Source organism: Anopheles nili, chromosome 3, assembly GCF_943737925.1.
Source record: "Anopheles nili chromosome 3, idAnoNiliSN_F5_01, whole genome shotgun sequence".
Lineage (NCBI taxonomy): Eukaryota > Metazoa > Arthropoda > Insecta > Diptera > Culicidae > Anopheles > Anopheles nili.
In genome coordinates this window covers 1,945,163-1,967,701 of record NC_071292.1, presented here as the reverse complement: position 1 = coordinate 1,967,701, position 22,539 = coordinate 1,945,163, and the positions used below count along the sequence as shown (strand labels likewise).

General features: G+C 41.4%; 2 protein-coding genes across 2 annotated transcripts in view; both read left to right on the top strand.

Annotated features, from left to right (window-relative positions):
• The window catches only part of LOC128726126 (CUGBP Elav-like family member 2), a 164,058-nt gene extending 147,981 nt beyond the window's left edge, over positions 1-16,077 (top strand). Inside the window, exons 5-10 of the mRNA XM_053819916.1 lie at positions 2-180; positions 4,860-5,151; positions 6,713-6,886; positions 8,302-8,331; positions 9,383-9,541; positions 9,784-16,077. Of these exons, the coding sequence (XP_053675891.1) occupies positions 2-180; positions 4,860-5,151; positions 6,713-6,886; positions 8,302-8,331; positions 9,383-9,541; positions 9,784-10,055 (1,106 nt within the window). The 3' untranslated portion in view covers positions 10,056-16,077. The remainder of the gene's footprint in view (position 1; positions 181-4,859; positions 5,152-6,712; positions 6,887-8,301; positions 8,332-9,382; positions 9,542-9,783) is intronic.
• A 3,464-nt stretch (positions 16,078-19,541) lies between these two features.
• Positions 19,542-21,522, top strand: LOC128727717 (uncharacterized). The gene is made up of 3 exons (XM_053821655.1): positions 19,542-19,603; positions 19,673-19,742; positions 19,831-21,522. The coding sequence occupies exons 1-3, from the start codon at positions 19,542-19,544 to the stop codon at positions 21,520-21,522; spliced, it is 1,824 nt and encodes a 607-aa protein (XP_053677630.1).
• Positions 21,523-22,539: the final 1,017 nt, after the last annotated feature.

The window sequence follows — 22,539 nt, the reverse complement described above, 5'->3', positions numbered from 1 at the left end:
GAACGCAAGCTGTTCGTCGGTATGCTAAGTAAAAAGTATAACGAGAACGATGTTCGGCAGCTCTTTTCGGGTCATGGAACCATCGAAGAGTGTACGGTGTTGCGTGACCCGTCCGGGCAGAGTAAAGGCTGTGCTTTCGTAACATTCGCTACCAAACAGGCTGCGATTGGTGCAATTAAGGTGAGTGTATTTCGGAGTGAAGTCTAACTAAGATTAATGAAATCGCAAGCGATTAGACAAAGTCAACGGGAATAGTTTGAAGTTATTATTTCAGTCGAAAGCTAGGTTTTTAGGCTCATATCACAATTTTAGTCTCACTTGATGAGCTCGACTTGTTCGAGAGTCCAGCGTCGGCACGCGATTAGTTCAACCTTAAACTGTGCTACCATTTGTGTTTGGGACTTTCACGAGACTGTTGTTTGAATCGGTGGTCCATCGACAAATAAATCATTTTTGTATTTGCAACCATAAAACATTCCATGGCAGCCGGGTGAATCGGGGTGCTTTTTATACCGGCTGGACGGAAAATGATGGTGGAGAAGTATCTTCCATCGGCTCTGGCGATGCACCATCGATGATGCCCCTACCCTGAGTGAGTGCGCCAGAAAAGGATTGCAAGTGTTATGATGAGAGAAATGGAGCGATAGCAGGCACTGTTAGAAAGGGTTGCTCTGAACCACAACCCTACGATTTGATTTATGACTCCCAACATAGGGTGATAAGCCGCAGGTTGCTGGTGTGTGGCAGTGTGGGTGCTAGATAAAAAAGGAGTATATATTTATCGCTTTCACCACGATCGCATACGGCTACTGTGCGCAGCGTTCATGTCGAGTAAAGGCCAAAAGCAGTTGAAAATGGACAGGAAGTATAACCAGCACCCGCCCGCCGTCCCCATTGGTAGCGAGAGGTGTTTTGCACTCCAACCTCACCATCCATTAAGAGCTGGTGAATGTATCCTGCGTGATAGCACGCATCCTTCCAACCAATGTTTATTTCTATACCCTTTTAATGAGTGCTACTGATCGGCGGTTTTATGCTACCCGTAGACAAACAGGAAGAGGCGAATGGTTTACCAAGTCAGTTGGTCAGTTAAAGTCCATCCGTCGTGGGTGTGGGCAGGTGGTATTTGTTTAAAGGATGAGGCGTTGCAATTTTATGCATATACATCAATGACATTAATATTCTAGCTGGGCATCATGCCGCGTCGGCTTTGCGCGAGGGGTCTCGATGGCGGAAGATTTCAGAATAAATGGACCAATTAAATGTGCTCACCGTGGGGATACGCTACCCTGGCAACAACATATGTTGCAATTAGTAACATAATGCCATCACGTTTGATGGTTACATTGTGGGTGTTTTTTAATGCATTTTGTAATATGATACATTTTTCATATACGGTCTTTCGGTCGGTTTTCCATGGCTACGAGCTATATGTATACGTGCACTAATTTGCGCTGATTGAGGAAGTGCCTCACAATAAAACGAGATTAAACGAACTTCCCGAACACATTTATATAGGAGAGAAAAAAATCATTATCATTTAATGATCAATGCGTGCGCCTTTGCCCGTAAACACAGCTCAGATCTACTACTATGAGCGGTGTGCTGCATTCTGTTTCGATAGTGACGTTGTTTCGCTGGCCATTTTGTAGCTTGCGACTGAGCGCACCATGGTAATGGGGTACCAGATACCTAAGTGAAATCGAATTAATTGCTAGGTTTAATTAAATTGAAAATGTATATTTCTGGGATTTTTTCCTGTCCATTGAATCGATTGATTGGGGTTTGGATTTGTGCGTAATCATCAGTGGAATCGACATCGGCTCGAGATGGATGCAGTGCAATGAACGGTTAAAATTGCCACCGGCCAGATTCCCCAATTCATTCCGTTTGTTCCCTGGACGAGGAATCACTTTGAGGTGCATTTCCATTTTTTATCCATTTTTATCTCGCCTATAGATTGGTGCTTCGTGTAAGGGTTGACCGGTGCAGGAGGGGTGAAGGATTGAAACGTTTTTAATGATTCGTTATCTAGCCTACCCATCCAATAGGAGGCTGCTCTCTCAGTTTGATGACGAGGCGGAGAATAGCCTCGATGATCTCGTCCAGCCAACGAACGGATTTGGTGGCATAACAAACGATTTTATGATTGATGATGTGGAATTAACGGTTTTTATTATATTAATCTGTTAGTCAGCGGTCGCATGAGTTATTACAGAAGGATTTCAATTATTTTCTCATGCTTCTTTTTCATGCGCGTTTGAGTGGCTTTTTCGTTGACATTTTCATAACAAAATCATGGTGCCAACATGTTTTCACATTAAAGCATACCTTATGACTGCTTGTCATTTTGTTTAAGGAGTTCCAGCAGTCTAAACAATTTGGCTTCTAATCAAAGCATCTATCTTATTTACTTTCAAAACAGGAACCTAATAAATCTACGAGCGAATACTAGCTTGAATAAATAAAACTCATGGCTATAGTATGAAATATCTTCAAATTTATTCATCTGAAACCTTCAAAATTTGTTTAAAACGCTTGGAAATGTAAATCCTATTGATAGATGGCACAGAAGCTGGACATGATGAAATATGATTTGATTGCACCCAAATATGTTTTTTGCTACCCGTTTACTATCGTCAAGTGTGTGCTTTGGTTGTCGCCACATTGTCTGCAATTCATTTAGCACAGTAAAAATTAATGATGGCTGGAAAGTCGAATGGCAAAGCCGAATATGAACGCCATGTGTCCAAAGGCATGTCAGTTCGCTTTTTCATGGCATTGATGTTGACTGGTTTTATTCCCGCTTTATCCGGCGTCCTATTGCATGGCTCTGTAGATGTTGATTCTTCCTGCAAGCGACAGCGACAAGAATGAATAACTAAACCATTTCCATCCATTTTCCGTTGCCCCCATTAGTGCAGCAACATTTCTGCCGCAGGATAACGACATGCAAAACATCAATAACAATAATCATCGGTTACGTGATTGTGATGGTTGTTTCGGAAGGCTATTTTGAGGTAGAGAATGGTCGTTTTCTCTTTCTTTTTCGCTTTGACACCCTTTGACTAAAAAAAACACCATTATCACTAACCGACCAACCAAAAAAACCGTCGTTTTTGTGTTTAACATTCGGCTATAATGCAAGGAGCATTGGAAATGAGGCTGAAGTTTTTGGTTTGTGTTTTGATAGCATTTGTAGAATGATAAAAACGGTTTGATCCTTTTTTCCTACTCAAGCCCGGAAGCCTGCTTCTTATTTCCAGCGATAGTTGTTGAAGCTGATGAAGTACGAACCTGTAGGGAGCGAAGCACTCATTTCCTCTTTTTCAAAATTACAGGAAAGAGAAACGTTACGATTTTCTATTAACGTCTCTGGTTCAGCGGGGCCTCCCTAGATGGTAGCTTTTCGAGAAATTGTCGTATGGTGGTATCGTTTGTGGAGTTCCAAGTTGTTACGATTATTTGTTATAGCTTTCGAATTGACATCATTTGAGTTTGGGTAGAAATTGAAGGGGAAGATTGAACTTTACCTCGGCGCGGCCAGTAGGTCTGGTTAAAGTAAATGTACATTTTTTTCATGTTCTTGTAATTATGGAAACACAAATGTTTTTTTACGTGAATATAATGATAGCAATGTTGCCGTCCCATTACAGTGCTTCCGTCAATGAAACATCATTAGCAGTCATGGCGTGTACCGTTCAATTCTGCTGTGAAAGTGTGGCTTGTTTTCATAACGTTTACCTTTCTGCAGGGACACTTGTCAAGGCAGGCTAATGAGATTTTGTTTAGAGGTCCCACGTTGCCATTTCTCATTCTAGAGCGGCACAAATATCTTTCCATTTTCTTGCCTGATTCAAGCCTACGTGGGTGAAACGTCGGTGTAAATGTAGCATCGGCAATAGCGTGTCAATGCGCGGGTGTACTGAGGGCGTGAAATTGATGGCAACAAAAAACTCCACCAAGGATACACACAAGAGTACGCCCAGGTGTAAACGAAACGTTCTATGCAAATTTTACGATTTTTAAGCATCATGCTCTCGTATACTTTACTCTGACGATGATGTTCCTCATTTTAACAGAGAATTGCGTGTTTTCTCACCATTCCTTGACGCTTCTTTGAATTAAGTGATGAAGCAGACTCTTACAAAGAAAAGCCTCCTGTTGCCAACGTTATCGCGGTGCAAATGAAAGCATGATGTGTGTATGGATCTGAAATGAAAGTATACCTCTACGTTCGCCTTTGACTGCCTTTGACATCGACATAGCACAACAAAACATACAACGACACATTAACAAAACAGGGAATGGGCTCATGGATATAGAGGGAAGCAATTGCCTAAATGTGTCGCTTGGGGGCACCTTACCGCACGTTGTCGTAAATGAGACACGACTATTAAGAATAATTCGGCTAGAAATTAACACTCGCATTTAGTAAACGACTTCTAGCAACGTTTTGTATCGCTGTCTGCCTTCCAGGACCAGAACATTGTCATCTTTCGAATAGTTTTGAATTGTAGGAACCAAGAATACATTCTAAGTGTTTCATATAAGTTTCTCAGACGAATAAATATCGCGGGCTATGCAAGGATAACATATTGATTGGCTTTACTCTAGTTTGGCGAATGTTACCTGTTGCAATAAGTTGAACAGCTGTTACAATAAACAGCTGATTGATTTTGTATGTTAGGTTGCTCCCATTTTATCTAACTATCAGATAGGTTTGCACATTTTCTTCCACGGTAGAGGTCGCATTGTGTATTTTGCTGATTCATCGCTTCATTCATTTTATCATGATCGCTTATCTATTTCGCTCTGGGAATGTATTACATGTTTCTGTTTTTTTATTTACGTTTCAGAATCTACACCAGAGCAAAACGATGGAAGGCTGCTCGGCGCCTCTAGTGGTAAAATTCGCCGATACGCAGAAGGAAAAGGATGCCAAACGAATGCAACAGATGCAGACGAATCTGTGGAGTATGACGGGCATCAATCAACCGATCACGCAGTCGGTAACGCCCCTGACCGCATCCGCCCATCCGAACCCACCGCAGCAGCAGACACCGTTTCTGGCGGCCGATGCCATCTCCCCACCGCTGACGTTGTTGCAGCAGCTGCAAGCCGTAGCGCAACAACAGCATCTCCTGCAAGGTACGTTTTTCTGGTAGCTATTCAATTTCAAACGAGTACTTTTGGGCTGTAAAGCCTGCATTATCTTTTTAACAACTTAACAGAAAATGTAGTAAAACTCATCTGCGATGCCTCCGTGAAGTCATTTCGGAAGTCGGATTAACAAGCCCGCTCACCAAATCGATTTGAACCTCGAACAGTGCCTCTACAGAGCACCGGACTCTCAATTACAAAATTACCCTTTAGCAAAACTCTTTTTATCCTCCTCGGTATGGCAATTTATCGTGGTTAAAGTAGCCGACCGTCCTTCGCACATTAGGGGAAAATTTTTATCGCTTTTCATCGGCAAGCCACTGGGCAGCTAAAGTCAACCACCCTGTATCAGGATGTAAGCATCGTGCTGATATACTCCGCTCTCTCGGTTGCGATGTTACCTCCTCAGAAATTACCTCCCACGCAGGCGTTCCCACTCGTAGTCCGGCGGTCGCGTAATGTGTGTGACCATCCAATAACTTTTCACACTGCTCGACGAAGAAGGCAAGTGGGAGTTGAAAGTTGGGAGCGATGGTGTCAAAAAGGCGCAAACGGCTATGGTTCCGTTCGATGTCCAGCGACACCGGACGAACTGAGGTTTCCCGGTACCGCTACGACGCTCTGGTCACCTTCATTAAAACGTGGCAATTGCTGAAAGGATCGCTGCAGCGTTTGCTTCGCGATGAACGACACAGCAGAGGCACCCCTTTATGGGATCGCCCGACCGGCCATCGTTGAAGGCAGTGCCGACTACAGGCGGTGCGCAGCGAACGTGGTCATCAAAACCGTTGACTCTAAATGGGAATTAGAAATGATTTAATATCCACGTGCTGCAACCCCTCGAAGCCATGCCCTAAAAAGCGAACGGTGCGAGGGTCACCCGTTCTGCGAGCCTTTTTTCCGACACCTGCGTTAGTCCCCCTACGATGGGTCGAAAATGGGAAGGTGCTGTTTTAATGAAAAATCGTGACAAAACGTTGACCAGCGGCTACCGCTACGTCGCGTCCGTTCGATTTTCTAGCTGGTTGGTGTGGCTCTTTTGGTTTTTGTTCAAGTCGCTTCTGCGGTTTCCGGGACTCGATTGCGCCATGGCCCCTCGAAAGGGTGGCTGTTGTAGCGTTGTTCAATGGATCATAAATAAACGAATTTAACGCACGTCACGCACGACCCGTCTGGAGTTGACCCTCGTCCCTTTCGGACGTGAAATCCTTGCCAGCTGACTTCAGCCGCGCAGATTCAAGGAAGAGTATGAAACAATGTCGCCGTTGCCGTGCTCGAAAGACCTTACAGCAATACTCGTCGCTCGGTGTCGCCATGCGTCACAGGGTAGGCTTCTAAGCTGAAGGAAAATCGGCTCTTATTCTTTGACTAGCTAACGGCTCGTGACGAAGATGAATGGGTTTTACGGGATTTAACCAGCGTTTTGTGAGTTTTGGAGAGGGATTAGCTTTTGATGGTATTTTTTCGTTCTCATTCTCGAAATTCCTCATCGACCGATGACGTCCTTATTCCTATGTGTGTGCGTGTGTGATGGACAACCCCGCCGCAGGACTAAGCGCTCAGACTGATACGACCTCCGCCGCCGCCGCAAGCCTTCTCGCACCCATCTCCCTGCAGAATTTGGTGACACTAGCAGGAATCACGCAACCCTCGCTGCAAACTGCCGCCGCAGCTGCCGCTCAGACACCAGCGACGGCCATCAGCAATGCAGCGACATCTTTGTGTAAGTATTTCATATCTTTGATTTTAGTTGTTGTTTTTATTTTTCAGAATAAAGAAGCATATGTTACATTTTAAAGGGAAAAATCCTTCATAAAATTTTCTCTTGTTGAAAGAGCCACTGTGCCCGCGAATTGCAGCATGAAAAATGCAACCTTTGTGAAAATCTACATTACCTAATGGGAAAAATGTACGCTTCTCAAGAGCGATACTTTTGGATCATTTTCGCTTGCTCCTCGACGATCTTGATTTTCTCCTTATTATTTTTTTTTGTGTGGCAATGGCGTCCGCGCTCCGTCACAAGGGCTGTCTCTTTCTCCCATTACATTACTCATTGATCGCACAGCTCTAGGTGCGCATTTGAGAGGAGGGCCCCCGCGGAAACACGTAAAAAAGTAAAATTAATATCGAACGCCAGCCAGACGGCGTTGGCTAAGCTGAGAGTGGGTCGCTACCTGAGCGCAGTCGCCCTACGCACGAAACGAACGGACGGTCGAACGAAATCATAACAGCAACAACAATGTCCCATTAAAACAGTCGTAAAAGTTATAAAGATGAACGATTTTACTTTTATCTGTTTTATGGCTTCTTCACCTGTGTGCACATAGATTCCTCGCGATTCGGGCATACCCGGAGACCGTATCGCAGGGTGCGCCTATGAAAAGGACCTTGCGCGAGCTCCTCCCACAATCCCCTGCTTTGATGCGGCCAGTAGCTTGTTGCTTGTTTGCCGTAATGGAGGATAGCAATCATCCTTCGTTCCATAAAAGTGTGCTCCTTGTCGAAGCAATAAACGATTTTATGATCACACCGGAATGGATTCGCCAACTGTGGACCACCACCTTCAATGGCCAGTCGGGGTTTATAGGGGCGTCCCATTTATTCTCTCTTTCTCTCGCCCCACAAATTGACACCCTCGTCTTCCGGTGCCTTTGAAACCAATCCCATGGATCGTTGCGGAGGAAGAATGTGTTTATATTAAATTAAATTAGTGGCGATTCCAAATTTCTGATGAACGATCGAGATATCGCGAACCATCGTGCAGGCCCACGGTCATGTTAGGTAGTATCACGAACGTAATGTGGTGCACAATTTCTAGAAAGACAAGGCTTACATATCTGCAAATTATTTTATAATTTTTACCACTCCATGTTAGCATTTTTCTTCGATTTTTCATCAACGCTCTGTGTCTCTGTCTCTTTTTCTGTGTATCTTTGTGCCCATGTAATCGACTGGCGCCACCACCAACTCGTATTCTCAAATGGGATGGCATCGGCACGCCCCCTGACTGAAATGCAAAAATCGAAAACAAATCGCTCGAATGGTCATTAATGTATCCATCACCGGCTTCTGGAAACAAATATTGCAACTTTCTTGGTGTCCTTGTATTGAATAATTAAATATTCCTTGACGGTACAGCCGGTCTGTTAGGGAAAACAGCAACGTCAGGTGAGCCCCGAATTGTCTATGCTTATACCCACCAGTATCTCTTCCGGAATGCTAGTTTGGTTGGAATGGATCTTGAATTTGTCTATCGTTTGCTCAAACCTATTTACAGCTCCCCTCTCCTTCTCTCAGTTTGCTCAAAGCGATTTGATTCGTTCCCATAATTTTGTGTTGGTCGACCATATGTTGTAGTTTTTGATTGAATTGTATAGCTTTCAAAAGTGTCTCTAATATTACTACAAATATACATTGATTTATTAAATTTAATCCTTGTTCATTCGATCGTGCAATGTGCTTGAGTTTTGAAAGTGCATGTTTTTTGTGTGATTTACTTTTATAACATCGTTCACCTATACTATCTACCCTGTTCAGATTGGCATTTGAACTAATCATCATTCGCAATTATTCCCTTTCATATCCATTCTTTCAGAATTTAGCACTGTGTTCTAGTGTCGTTTAGTTATAGCTGTCTTGTTATAATCATTTTTCTATGTTTATTTCGTAAATACAACGCATTTTACTTGTACGTCCATAATAAATTAATATTTTCAAGATGCACATGGCTCATATGTTTTCGATCTGGACGTATCTGCAACCATACTGTATAAGATTTACCGCTTTATCCAAGGAAAACTACACATGACATCAAACGAGTGTATGTTTTTTAAATTTCATGTGTGCACAATCCAACAAAATATCCTAAACTTTATCATCATCGGAATCGAGATCATCTACTTCGGCATGTCTCAATTTTCTTTGCATGGTGATATTTACGCTTGGATTTTCTAAATCATTTTTGATAAAGCTTTTTCTTTTACTAGTTTGCTAACATTTCGTATTGATGCTGCATTTTCTCTAATAAAGTTTTTTTGTTACTGGGTTGTTATTTTTACTACAGATATTTGGTATTGTTCGGTTATGGCTTATTCCCGCAAATATAAATAAAAAGATCCACTTTAACGGCTGCAAAAATCAAAGGGTTTGGTTTACTAATTAGAGTTGCGTTTATTTTTCTTTTGTGTTTGACGTTATTTCTTCACTCTGGCCGGAATAGGGACTACCGGAGCAGACACAGCCAACAACCTGACTTCGTACGCCGCCTTACCGCAGTTTGGCGCAGCAGCAGCCACTGCAGCAGCATTCACCCCGACGCCTTTAACCACACCGACGCTAGCACAAGCGGTGGCTGCCGCCGCAGGGAAGCAGATTGAAGGTACGCATGCTAGCTTTGCACACTGCTCCTTAGCTTTCATTGATGCCCTGCTTGAACGATTCGAAATGATCCTCAAAATTAGCAAATAGATAATAATTATTTGTTTTCGTGAAAAAACATCGCATTTTATATGCTTTTTTGCGACAGCTAAGATTACCGGAATACTCTGTTCATGTGGTATTTTTGCTATTTCTCTTTCTTCCACGCTATGCCATATGGACTTCATCACCACCGCAATCCAGGTCCAGAAGGTTGCAATCTGTTCATTTACCATCTACCGCAGGAATTCACCGATACCGATTTGGCCTCCACATTCTTTCCATTCGGCAACGTCGTCTCGGCGAAGGTTTTCATCGATAAGCAAACAAATCTATCGAAGTGTTTCGGGTTTGTGTCGTTCGACAACGTTTCGGCGGCCCAGGCTGCCATTCAGGCGATGCATGGGTTCCAGATCGGCACCAAGCGGCTGAAGGTTCAGCTTAAACGCTCGAAAGATGCCTCTAAACCTTACTAGGATTTGGGGCAGTTGGCGGCGACAGCGAATGCGCAACTGTTGAAGTGCTGCGCAGCTGCCGTTGCCGCCGCCACCATCATCGCAAGTGCAACAATCAACCATCGAACCAATGTCTCCAGCGGAAACCACGGCAGTACCAGCAGTAGCATCAGCTTTGTCACCACAAAGAACCTCAAACTTACCACCAAACCTAACGGGAGACCATTAGGAGTCGTAAGTAAATCGTGAGAATATACGATTACGAAACGATTCAGCAGCAAACAAATGGGTTACTAACGGACTAGGCTGTATTCTTCGACATGGCCAGCATTGGAATAGATCCTTGACAAATCCATACTGCATATACCCAAGCACCTTGAACAACACCGCAGTAAATATCGTGGATAGAAGTCTCTATTGTACCTAATCGCACAGATGCTACGATTAAGAGAAAAGTGTGTTTCCCAGATTGAGCTGTTAGAGTTATTTCTCATGTTTGTATTTGATTCGGTTGGTTTATAAGTTTGTGGGTCGGTATCAGCCATATTCGATCGAAGTAATTGTTCGATTATTCCGAAACAGCTAAAATACCGTGAATTGACAGTGCTGTATTAATTTATATCGTACGTAAATGTGGTAAAAGATATACGAGAGTTTCCAAACGCAAAAAAGCAGAAGATTTTGTGCAAATTATGCAATCAACTTTTCGCTTAAAAACAAACGTATGTTTAATGCCTGGAGCATGCTTGTGATTTTGGGTGGCGTAAAAGATTCAACTAATTTTCTTGAAATTTGGCCATTTTTTGTTTACTTTTTTATGTTGCATTATTCGAACTGCTATATTTTATAACTTTACATGTTTTCATTTACGTTTTTGCCTTCATCATATATAGTTAAGTTTTGAAATTATTGCTTTTGAATTTGATGTTTACTTTCTTTGTTGTTTGATTTTTTTTTGTTTTTCTTTGAATGATTTAGAGATTTCATAAACTAAACAACTTGCATTCATCAAGTTATAGCTCACGAAAATTTTCATTTGAAACATCCAAACTATACCTATAGTAAAAAGGAGGTATATTTAGTCACAGAACAAAATACATCGTTTCTTCTGACGAAATACATAACGTATTGTTCTTGTTTCTGAGACTATTCGTATCCACTTCCTAACGAAGTGGCATCATACGTTTATATACATCCACTTTATACAATAACAGAAACACTATATTTTATGTGATTTAATTTCTTGATTCTTTTGTCGATTGATCTTATCAGTTCATCTACATTTTAGCCATGAACATTATTCTAGAAGTTGAAACACGTTATTGTTTAACAAACTTAAGTATATTGGAGTTTCTGACAGCGTTGGGATTTCTTTATTTCATATTCTTTAACAATATCTTAACTAAAACCATGTTATACGTTGCACAATTTTTTTTGAATCACAAATGCGCACTAAAATGAAAAGTAGTTCAACACTTGCAAAAATAGAACCTTTTTGATTATAAAACAACGTGAGAATAAAAATGAGTTCAGCCAGACAGGAGCTAGCGAGCTTTAGCAGAGCAGGATCCTCTTGTCAATATTTTCTTACCTTAATATATGTTCCTATTGTCAATCCTTTGAATAGTGGATCATAATTAGATGCGGAAATTGAATTTGAACGAGACAGTAGAGGCATACGATTCTCTATAGCTGTGTTAATGTATCGAAAGATCAACGTTTGTTCGATGTTTTTTCCGTACTTACCGTTTTCGTATCTGTAAACGTCAGTGGTTTGATTGATATACGAAGTAACTGTAACCATTGTATCAGGATAATGCGGAGGAATCAGACAGGCATGGATCAAGCTGCCCCCTCAGAGTACAGGGAGGTTCGCTTGGTAAACGATCGACATTTGTTTGGGAAAGTACTAAAAAATCAGAGCGTTTTATATGTAAGAAGATGAATCACTATGTTATGCTGCGTATTACATGTGTAACTATTTATGTATAATCGAATTATATGTCATTTTTTCATCCACTAGTTCGTTTCGTCGTATCCACATCATGGTAGCATACGGGAACAGTTCCGTTATATTGGTTTTCCATTGCAAGCATCGGTGCAAACATTTGCTTCTATTACCATCCATCAATGGCCCTCCCACGCCTCAACTATCTCGTGCTCGTTCGCTTATGATATCCTAACCACCTGTCAATCGATTTCACCTATCTGCACACAAAAAAAAAAGACAAATTTCATATTTCATTGCGCCATGCTTAGTAATTGTTATAATGTGAATTTGCAAACTAATTAAATTGATAAAGGTGCTTGGTAGTTCCTTTGTGTTTGCTAAGGAAAAGTAAAATACCCGTTATATGCCAATTAGGCATCGATCCAACTGCTTGAATCGCTGTATTATGAGCCCAACTCATGTTTCAAACCCCATTGAATCAATCCACTGGAATGTAGACAATGGAATGTGTAACGGCCGAGCGAGTTTCGACCAGATGGTGCATGTGACGAATTTGTATGGCTTTCAAGCCGTGATTGTTTATGGCGGCATGTCATTTGATCCCTGATCTACTACCTTTGCAAAAGGATATACATATTCATCCAAACCAACAAGCGCGAGGTGTTTGAGGATAGGGAATCATAAATCCGACACTATCCACGTACAGCATGAATTCTCACTATAATTAGCAAGAGTGAAGCTACTACCATTCATCGGCTACGGTGCCGTTGGGTGTTGGGAGAAGAGCAAGTTCACACATATCCGGTCAATATCAATTTTCATTAGCGCGGAATTAGCGCTATGTGAGTAATGAAATATCTCGATGTGGTATGGTCCGCTGGAGGAGCTTCGTCGATTTTGAAAGCATCAATAGTGTTTATCTCACTTCGAGCGCACTGTTCTTCGTTTAATCTTTGGACCCAAAATGACCACTATCCGTGAAAGCTGAAATCATGGCTTTTCAGTGCTGCGTTTACTCGTGAAAACGAAGGCACAGCGAAAACAATGATCCAACAGGCGAAGGAAATTGATACCAAATAGGTGTGTCTAAGAAGATAAACAAAGACGTGGCGATGTGTGGGATTGTGCTGCAGCTAGGAAAAGCACGTAAAGGCTGCAGAGAGGGTCATATGTATGTAGCTTGGAGCGCCTGTGAACGCATGTTGTGTACTGCATCAAAGTTGTGGTGCGTGGGCGAGGTGCAAATGGGAACAGTAGGCGACGATAGTTACCTCTAATTTAAACCCATTGATTATGATTAATTATTTAATTATGTAAATCCAATAAGCCACGCACGCGCGCGAACATTGCTATTCGCTCCTCGGAGCATGAAAATGATGACAGTACACTGGGAGTCTTTCATCATTCCTCTCCCGAATCCTTATGTTCGCCCCAAACCATCGAAGCGGTTCATTAGGTGTTAAGTTTTGGCATCACTTTCAATTAGCCCCATAGGTGGTGGAATGCTGCGATAGAAATTTGATACATTTGAATTAAAGGCTCCATACTTCAAGGCGAGACTGATTGTTTGTGCCGCACACCTTTGAACTACAGCAGCCTCAAAGTTCTTTGTTTAGATGAAAGTTGGTGCAATACATACCCAACGTTACCAGCTACGTAAACTAGTTTGATTGTTTCGATTTACCTGGAATGGGAAGGACTTTAATTGTGCTCCATCATTACAGTCGAGATCAAAATCCAAAATCCCGTCCGCTACTAGGCGAAAGTTATCAAATTACTCTTTTTTCGTTCCCTATTTTGTGTCCGGAAATTGGAACAACGATTAGTAATTGCAGTAAAAGACTCAATACCCGTCACAGTCCGAAAGCTAAAGCGTGTGTCCGCAGTGTACTGCAAAACCAGCCCAAACTAATGACTGAATAATATTAAAAAGGGAAAAAATACAACAAAGAACGCGTGTAACCATGAAATCAATTTTTCAATAAATTGTTAACAGAGCTGTATCGGTTGTATGGCTGACGAGGAAACAATGTACATGTTATATGTAGGATAAACCAATTGAACGCAATGAGCGATGCACTACGGCAGACCGAGTTTCGAAGTTGCGTAGAGCATACATGAAATTCATCATCATAGGTCATCTCGTTCATTATCTTAATGTACAGTGTATATTTGCAGTCTCGTGCAAAACGTAACCGTATGTGAATCATAGGCAGCACGGCAAGAAAACGGCAGAAACCAAATCTTTTGTATTATTATTAAACTCGTGAGTAAGGACATTCAAAGCAGCAGTAGTGTTTTCGAATACCACTAATTTCAGGGTAGGTATGTGGAAGAGCACGAATTCGGTAGCCAAACAACACTAGTAATAATTTTATCCGTCACCATTTTGTAACCATTTTCTTTACTTTGTTAAGTTTTTCGTAGCCTGCAAATTTTCATCGTCACCAGTTTTATTTGCATGCTTTCCGATTCTCCTGTAATCTGCTTGTAATTGTTAGCTAGGTAGTTCGTAGTGTTCAGCCAATAATGCAGAAATCCACTCTCGCGTGTCATTCCCGATATTCGGTGCTTTGTAATGTTTCCGCGGATTATTGTTTAGTGTGTCGAGGGAAAAGTGCGAGGTGCTGTATACCGTGCTAGGTCCGCAAACGATCAGAGGACTCTAACGGGAAAAGGAATCTAACAATAACGTGGAACATAAGCAAACAAAAAACGACAGCTCGAAACGAAGCACATTGGTAATCGTGAGACTTCTGTAAATGATGTAGAGATGTGAACAAAATGTTGAGCTATATATTCAAGGATGCACGTGATTATATGTATATTTGGTCCTTTGATTTAATGGTGTCGCTTTTTTCCCGTGTGATTGTCAATGCATAGAAGTATTGCAGTGAAAAATGGACGCAAGTTTATTAGTTGATCATGATCATGTATAGAGTGTGTAAAAGGATCAAAAATGGAAAGTAGAGAAACTTTCCGCGTCATGTATTTCAAAAAGGATGAAATATGTTTGCTGTAGGAATCACACACACACACACACATTCACGCATACAAAGCGACACAAGAAATACTAAATGTGCCAGTTTATAGGAAAATGTAAAATGAAAAGAAAAAAGTATAAAAAGATGCATTCACCACAAAGCAAAGAAGCAACTGCAAATGAAAATTAAATAAGGTGAGCAGAGTGTAAATCAGAGTTGAGAAAAAGTGCGCACCTGAGGGAGGCGTATAAAAAGATGTGAAAAAGTCTATTAGCAAAAACAGAAGCAAAATTCGATTTAAAAGAAACGAAAAAGAGAAAAGAAGAAAAACTTAACTATATATTATATACACTAGGTACTTATATATGAATATATATTATATACAACAGAAGAAGATGAGAGGAAGAAAATGTACACGAGAGGAAAGAGGAGTAAAGTGTCGTAGCTATCGTTTCTTTTTGTAAGTACGACGTTTTCTGCGTGCAATTCCCGCGTTTTTAGGCGATGAGTAAATTTTTTCCCCAAAGAAGCCGCCTTAGAAACAAGGGAACCGAGAGAAGAGCTTTTCTCTAGCGCCTGAAATTATGTTTTTTTGTATCGCGGATCACTTTTTATAGCTTCGCCTATGGCAGACAAAATCACTTTCCTTCTTATTTATCGCACAAGCTCCCTTCGTGTCGTTTTGTTTGATAAAAGAGTTCAATAGTCTGTGCCTTTTTTGTACAACAACTGAGCCAAATTCTCAAACCACCACAGCTAGCCAAAACAAAAATTCAACCGGACATAAACTAATTCACAATAGACGAACGCATCTGCAAATGTGTTTCTTTTCCTTATTTGCCTCGCTTTTGTTTGAATGTAGCGTTTCTATGTCCATGCTCATTTTCGGAGCCTTTTCAAAGTTGATCCGCCAGTTTCCCGCAATCAGCGCCCCTTTTTATCTTAGCGCAACGGCCAGGAAAGGGAAAATCGTACCGCCTACTTTTTCCATCAGCTGATTCTTTGCTCCTTCTTCTTCAACTGCTTCTGTATGGTTCTATTATTTGTTTACTTTGAAATTTGATAAGAATAAACTTTTCCTTTCATAAAAACTCGTGAAATTACAAAATGAAAAAAGAAAATGAGCTGCCGTTGTTCTGTATTTCTTTTCTTACATCCGCAACTTCTGTCTTCCGCTTGTGGCTCTAATGCCGGATCTTTTACTTGGAGGAATGTAGAAAATCGGTACCGGAATCGAAACGGAGAAGGTAAAGTGGAAGAACTTGCGAAACCCTTATCAGAACTCCGTGCTGTAGAAGAACATTCAGCGTTCGAATGGAGAACCCCTATTTGGGCAGCCAGCAGTGGTCGCATTTGCAGCAGGGCATGCCACCGGATCTCCGGACGGTCACGGGCCCTCCTTCCTTCCTTCTGGAATGGTTCTCTGGTGATAAATGACGCCACAGTGTTTGCCCAAGCCTTCCGTGGCGCGTGCTTCCTCAGATCGGATATTGAAACTATCTATTATTCTTCAATTAGCCTCGACACTAGCGCCAGGCCAAACTGTCGCTGGCCCGAAGACATCAGCTTGTGGCGCCCACGACGAAAGGGCAAGAAACTCGACGACACACAGGCACCGACCGGGCTCGGAGAGGTATTCATTTGCATAATCACTAAATTAGTTCACCAATGGACTGTTATTGCTTCTCCGTATTCCGCAGGCAGGATGTTCCCGTCGGTCGACCGGCTAGAGGCTTTCGGCGTTGGTGACGATGACGCTGATGGCGTTGTTGGCGATCGTTCCGCCGGTGACAATGTCAGGAGAAATCTGCCACGCCAGCACTTCGTTGATGGCTTCCTTGACACGAGCTTCGCCATGAATTGAAGGCAGCAAATGGGACAACACCGCCTTCGTGGCGTAATTGCTCTCCGGCTACGCCATTATTATGAGTGCTTTATAGGATCGGCATCGCGAAGGGTAGGGAAAAGCTTTTCTTCCTTCCTTAAGGTGGTGAACTTTTAATTACTCTCATTCACCTCCGTTCTGCTGCCGCCTTCCTTACCTTGGTACCGGGAACTGGCCCGGGGAAATGGCGACAGGATGCGAATCAAACGGCGTACTCTGGTGATCTGAATATTTCGTTGAATTTGTTTACTAGTTCCGGCAAGCGCCTAATTGCTGGGCGTTTTGAAGTTTTCCGCGGAACAAAGATGATGAGTCCCCTCCTCTCGTCAAGCTCGAGAGAGCAAACAGCTGAAACGCTTATTTTGATTGAATTTAACCTAAATCGAAACCGTAGCTGTGGAACGTTAAACCCGCTTGCAAAATTTCGTCCTCATCACCATGAGTAGTAGAAGCTGGTCAGTAAAATTCGTTGTGTCGTTTGTAATTTTCCGCTGTTTAATCATTCGTAGGCATTTATCAACACCCTCAATGTTGTGTAAGGAATTCAATTTGTCTGAAACATTAGAAATGTCGAATGCCAAATACGACATTATCCCAAATCGAAGTCTTTCTATTGCGCTTCATTTGTGAAGTAAAACTCACCCAATAGTATGTGTCGAATTTTACGAGGCATCCGGCGGCCGGTAAATTCCATTTGCAGCTAAATTAATATTTTATGCTTAAACAACGCGTTGTGCGGTTTATGATGCAAAACAGAACAACTAAAACGATCATAAGAGTAGTAGAAGAGAAAAATAGAGAAAAGATATGAAAAAAGAAAACTCGCTTGTAGCTTCACGGCAGGTTTCCAACGGGTCTACTACGGAGCAGGTTCGAAAAGATGAAACGGACATACGATGGCCAGTTTGCCGGAAGGCTGATGATCGAATGTCGTGACGAAACATCATTAGAGACGCCGGACACACGAAGCGCAAGGATGCAACCGAAGGCAATTAATGTACCCCTCAGACTGTTCGGGGGAGTGTGGAGGCATCCATTTTGCCATCCATTGGTCGCCATTGGCTATTAGCGAGGATATTCATCGCCGTGCACAATGAAGTACAGTACAACTAAAGCCTTCGATATTGTACTCTCCGAACTTTTCCGCCAAGGTTCCCATTTCCAGCTACAACACTGACCGCCGACTGACCATCGATTTATCAACTAGCGATACTTCCGGGATGGGTCCTGTTCGTGCGGCTAAATGTGATCGTTAAACAAACTGAGTAATCAATAAATGTTTCATTACAAGACCCATTTCCTACGAATAATTCACGCAGCTGAAAGGATCCGTGTTTGTATATTACCTAGACTGTTATTGTAAAAGTTGTAGATTTATACTCGAACAGGCAAATTATTTTATTGAGATTAATAAAGACTGATATTTTTGAAAATAGCTATAGACTCAATTATTCTAGTCCTTTTGTATAAATCGTACGTTTACATCTTTTTAATCGTAATGAATATCGTAATAATCGTTAGCAGGTTGGAAACTAGAAACGATTTTACCAGGTATACGATCAGAAAAAGAAAAAAATGCTTAGAAAAGCACAATGTATTCATTATGAATATTGTACTGCCATTCTATTCATATGCAATTAAGGAAGGTCTCAAAAATCGTTTATCCTATTGCCAACTCCATAAATTATTGATCAAATGGCGACGATATGAAATTTTGAATTAATGTTTGTTTTTCCATTTCACTTACTATTGACATAGCTGGCGACGGACTCGACGTGCACGCATCTCGATAAATCATAAAGCACAATTTAATTTCTTTGATCCACGTGTTTGCTCGAGCACATGTTCACTCGACCATATTACAATATACAACATGTTGATGAGTCTCGCAGCTCAAAATGACCATAGCTCGGCTAAACTCGTAACATATTTATATGATCCATTTGTCCTGGTGACTGGTGGTTACGGTTTCGATATGAAAAGAATGTTTTAGATTTGCTTCCGAAATAAAAGATTGTTGAGATTTGTATTAGGGTCGCATCATATAAGAGGCTGTCTTTGCTGGTAAAGCGGTTGCACTAGTGCTTTCACTCTTCCCCATTGCCAGCATGATCTAGTCGGTCGAAGCAGGATAACTAGATGATCGACGTGAGAGCAGGACAGCCTCATCGTCACCGAACGCATGGATCCTCCTAGCTGCATGATTGCCTGGTATTTCATCACCGATTGGGGTCTCAAAAACCTCACGATTTCGATGGCTTCTAAGATTAATTTACGTAATATTCTCGGTAGCGATGGCGCTCCATCGTAGCAAGATGCTATTTGGTACGTGGGTGCGAGAAACCTGACAATAAAACAAGGTCCATCGCAAATTCAGGAGCTTACTCTTGTGCTGGTCGAGCGACGCAATTTCAACACAGGGATCATCGCTGCACAGTATTAATTTACAGTTTTTATGGATGACAAAAGTCCATACGCGATCTTTCGTACGAAGCTAAGCGTTATGCGCAGCTTATATGAGCCGTAGCGACCTCTAGTGGCAAAATGTAAAACCGCTTGACAGTTTCAAATAAAGGCGGTTGTTGTTTGAATATATAGATGAGATTTTTCATCAAACAAGTGTCCCGTGCAATTCAATTCGAAGCCATAGTTGTTTGTTTGTTTATCGTGTTTGTCCTTATATCACAATGAATTCCACCGACTCAAGTTTGGAATGCGTTTCACCAAAAGCGAAATCGAAACGCCCAGTGTATGCTACAACATTTTATTTAACGATACATTGTTGTATATTTTATTGGCTTACATTATTCTCTTGCAGGATTTCAGAGGTCCTTCCTAATGATCAAAAACTGGCGAATCGCTATGTAGTTTGGAAAAACTTAATAGATGTGTGTAAATTCTATAACGAACATTGGTTTGCTTTACATTACAGAACAATCAACAGAATAACGTGCATTTGTTTTCCATCGTTTTCAGAAATACAGTAAAGTTGATGGTAATGATGAAGAGCTTGACATAGATGAAGCAATAGAAAGGTACGTAGGAAAAAAACGCGACGAGGAAGAAAGTTCCGAGGAGGAACCAGAGAATAACGTAATAGAAGTAGACGAATGCAGCTCTAGTGACTCATCGACAGATTACGATGATGTTCGTGAAGAATTGGCCGAAGCGAAAAAGAAACGTATTTCTCGATGGAAAGAAAACGGTATGGAAAAGGTTTTTACCACCGATTTTACCGTAAACGTTGAGGCCGTCATGCAATGGTTTGATAACTGCCAACTTGGGGAGGGTAAGACACTTTCCCAAGAAAGAGAAACACATTTTACTGAAATGACCGATAATTCACAAATGAATGTGACTTGTAAGACGAACATATCCTTACTGAACGATGATTGGCGTAAGCAAATTTCAACAGCAAATACCACAAACTACGAATTTGCCGAAAAAGCTGATAGGAAGATTATCGTACGTCAAGTGGAAAAGCGAACAATATCGTCATTCATCCCCAGTATGCCACATACCCCGTACAATGCGGTGCAACATCGACCCGATTTTGATTTAATGTTTGATTCAAACTTTTTAAGCCACAGTATGCCCGGTTTCGGGCTACCAAAACCCCTCACGCAGTTCAAGCATATAGAATTAGGGCAACCACTCCTCAGTGCTATGAAGAAGAGTACCGTAGTGCCAAAAGATGCTCCCCAGAGTAGTCGAAAGGAAAGCGCACAGGATGTGGGTTTCGAATCTCACGGCAAAAACATTTTTGAACTAAAGAAGAATAATAATTCCAAGGTATGCAAGCAGGTACGATTTAAACCATCTAAGAAGAAACCCCTAAAAAGATTACCATCGGAATCCTCCAGCACCGACAGTGATGACGACAATGTTCCGATTATAAATTTAATTACATCTTGTGCCAACAGATCGAATCACTCGTGTGCAACGCTACGAGATCAATATACGAAAAACAAATCGAACTCATCAAAATCAAACACAATTTTGGCTAAAAACAAGACGCTGAATCCGAACAAGCTAAATGAAAAGTCTACCCAGTCGAAAATGAACCAACCGTTAAAATCTTCTTCCAATGAAACAAATGGTGTGCTATCTAAAGATCTAGCAAAACTTATTTTAACGGATATTTGTAAACCTACTGCAAACCAAGTAAGCACTCATTCAATGAACAACAAATCTACATTAAACAATCATAGCTGTGTGGCAAAAGATAGAGATGTATCGATTCAGAAAGCTTACAATAATCGAAACTATCCCATGCCAGCTGACTACCGGCATCAGTTGAGTATCAATGGGCGACTTCCTTACAAGACACAAGGTACCGTCGTTTATCGTCCCAAATCAATTCATCAGAGTCTTCCAAGGAATGCTGCTAAGATTTGCATCAATAGCAATGACTTAGATCTGAATGCCGTCACGTGTCCTTCGCGGCGTAAGAAATTCGAAAATTTTAATCGCCTAATACATCCAAATTCGACGCTTGTTTACTATATGAGCGAGTCAGATGAAGAGCCTGAAAGTAAAGAAAAGGCATTATCAGTAAAATCAAACGCCCAGGATGAAATGTCGGAGGACGACGATGATCCAATTCTAACGTTCCGACCACAACTCTGCATCCTAACGTTTTTCAACGACGATGCAAACGTTTGTTAACACAATGCTCCCGAACTTCTGTAGCGTCCTCATACATCGGTGTTTAACAATTATGAACTTCCTTTAACCTACGTTAGAGAGTTAGATGTAATTTCTTTTGGTAGATATGCAAAAACTAGAATGCATACATTAGTTTAGTATATTTTTGGAAGTTGAGTTTGGCTAAAAAGTAGTACCCATCGTCAGACTATATCCCAAAACAATTTCTCAACATTCTTATACCAACCGTGAGAGGATGCCAGAACAAAATCAATTTGTTTGGTAGGATTACTACACCCATTTTTTCTATCGTTCAAACATTCGATTAGGCGCGCCAAAATTCGATTTTGCTCCACATACCGGTATGCAGCGATACGTATTCAAAACATTGTTTAAATTTGCAAACACAGGCACGTTCGGATTAACGGATTTCCAATCCACAATCGGACATGTAAACTGGAATTCTTACGGAATTTTCAACACGTACAACTTAATACAGGTATTACATGTGGTTGGTAAGGGCTTACTCGTTCCTCGCGCTGATTGCCATTCATCCGAAACGTCGAGTTCAGATTTGAATTGTATCTAGAGCCCTGCTGCTTGATTGAGCTTGGTAGATTAGTCGTGCAAATGAACGTTTGGTTCTTTACCTAAACCCATATTGAATATTTTACATCGTGTGGATGTTTTATCGTCGTGGACATCGTCAAGCATCTTAACTTTGAGTTGGAATTATTACTTTATTTTGTTAACTGTAAACATGTACATAGCTTATACTTTGGGTGAAAAAATCTTTCAATAAATCTATGATGGATGTAACATATTCAGATGCGTTGACTTTCTGTTTCTGATGCTTCTCTTTACGATTAAAAAAAATATGGGCGTAGTCGATGATTTCCGTAACAGTTGCTGTATGTCGTGCGTAATCGATTGCAGCTGAGGATTATTTTATTCGCCTTTGCGACTAAATTTCCCTTCATTTCTCGTCGAATAACCAAACCTCACAGTAAATAACGTGCGTTGGATCACAAGACAGTA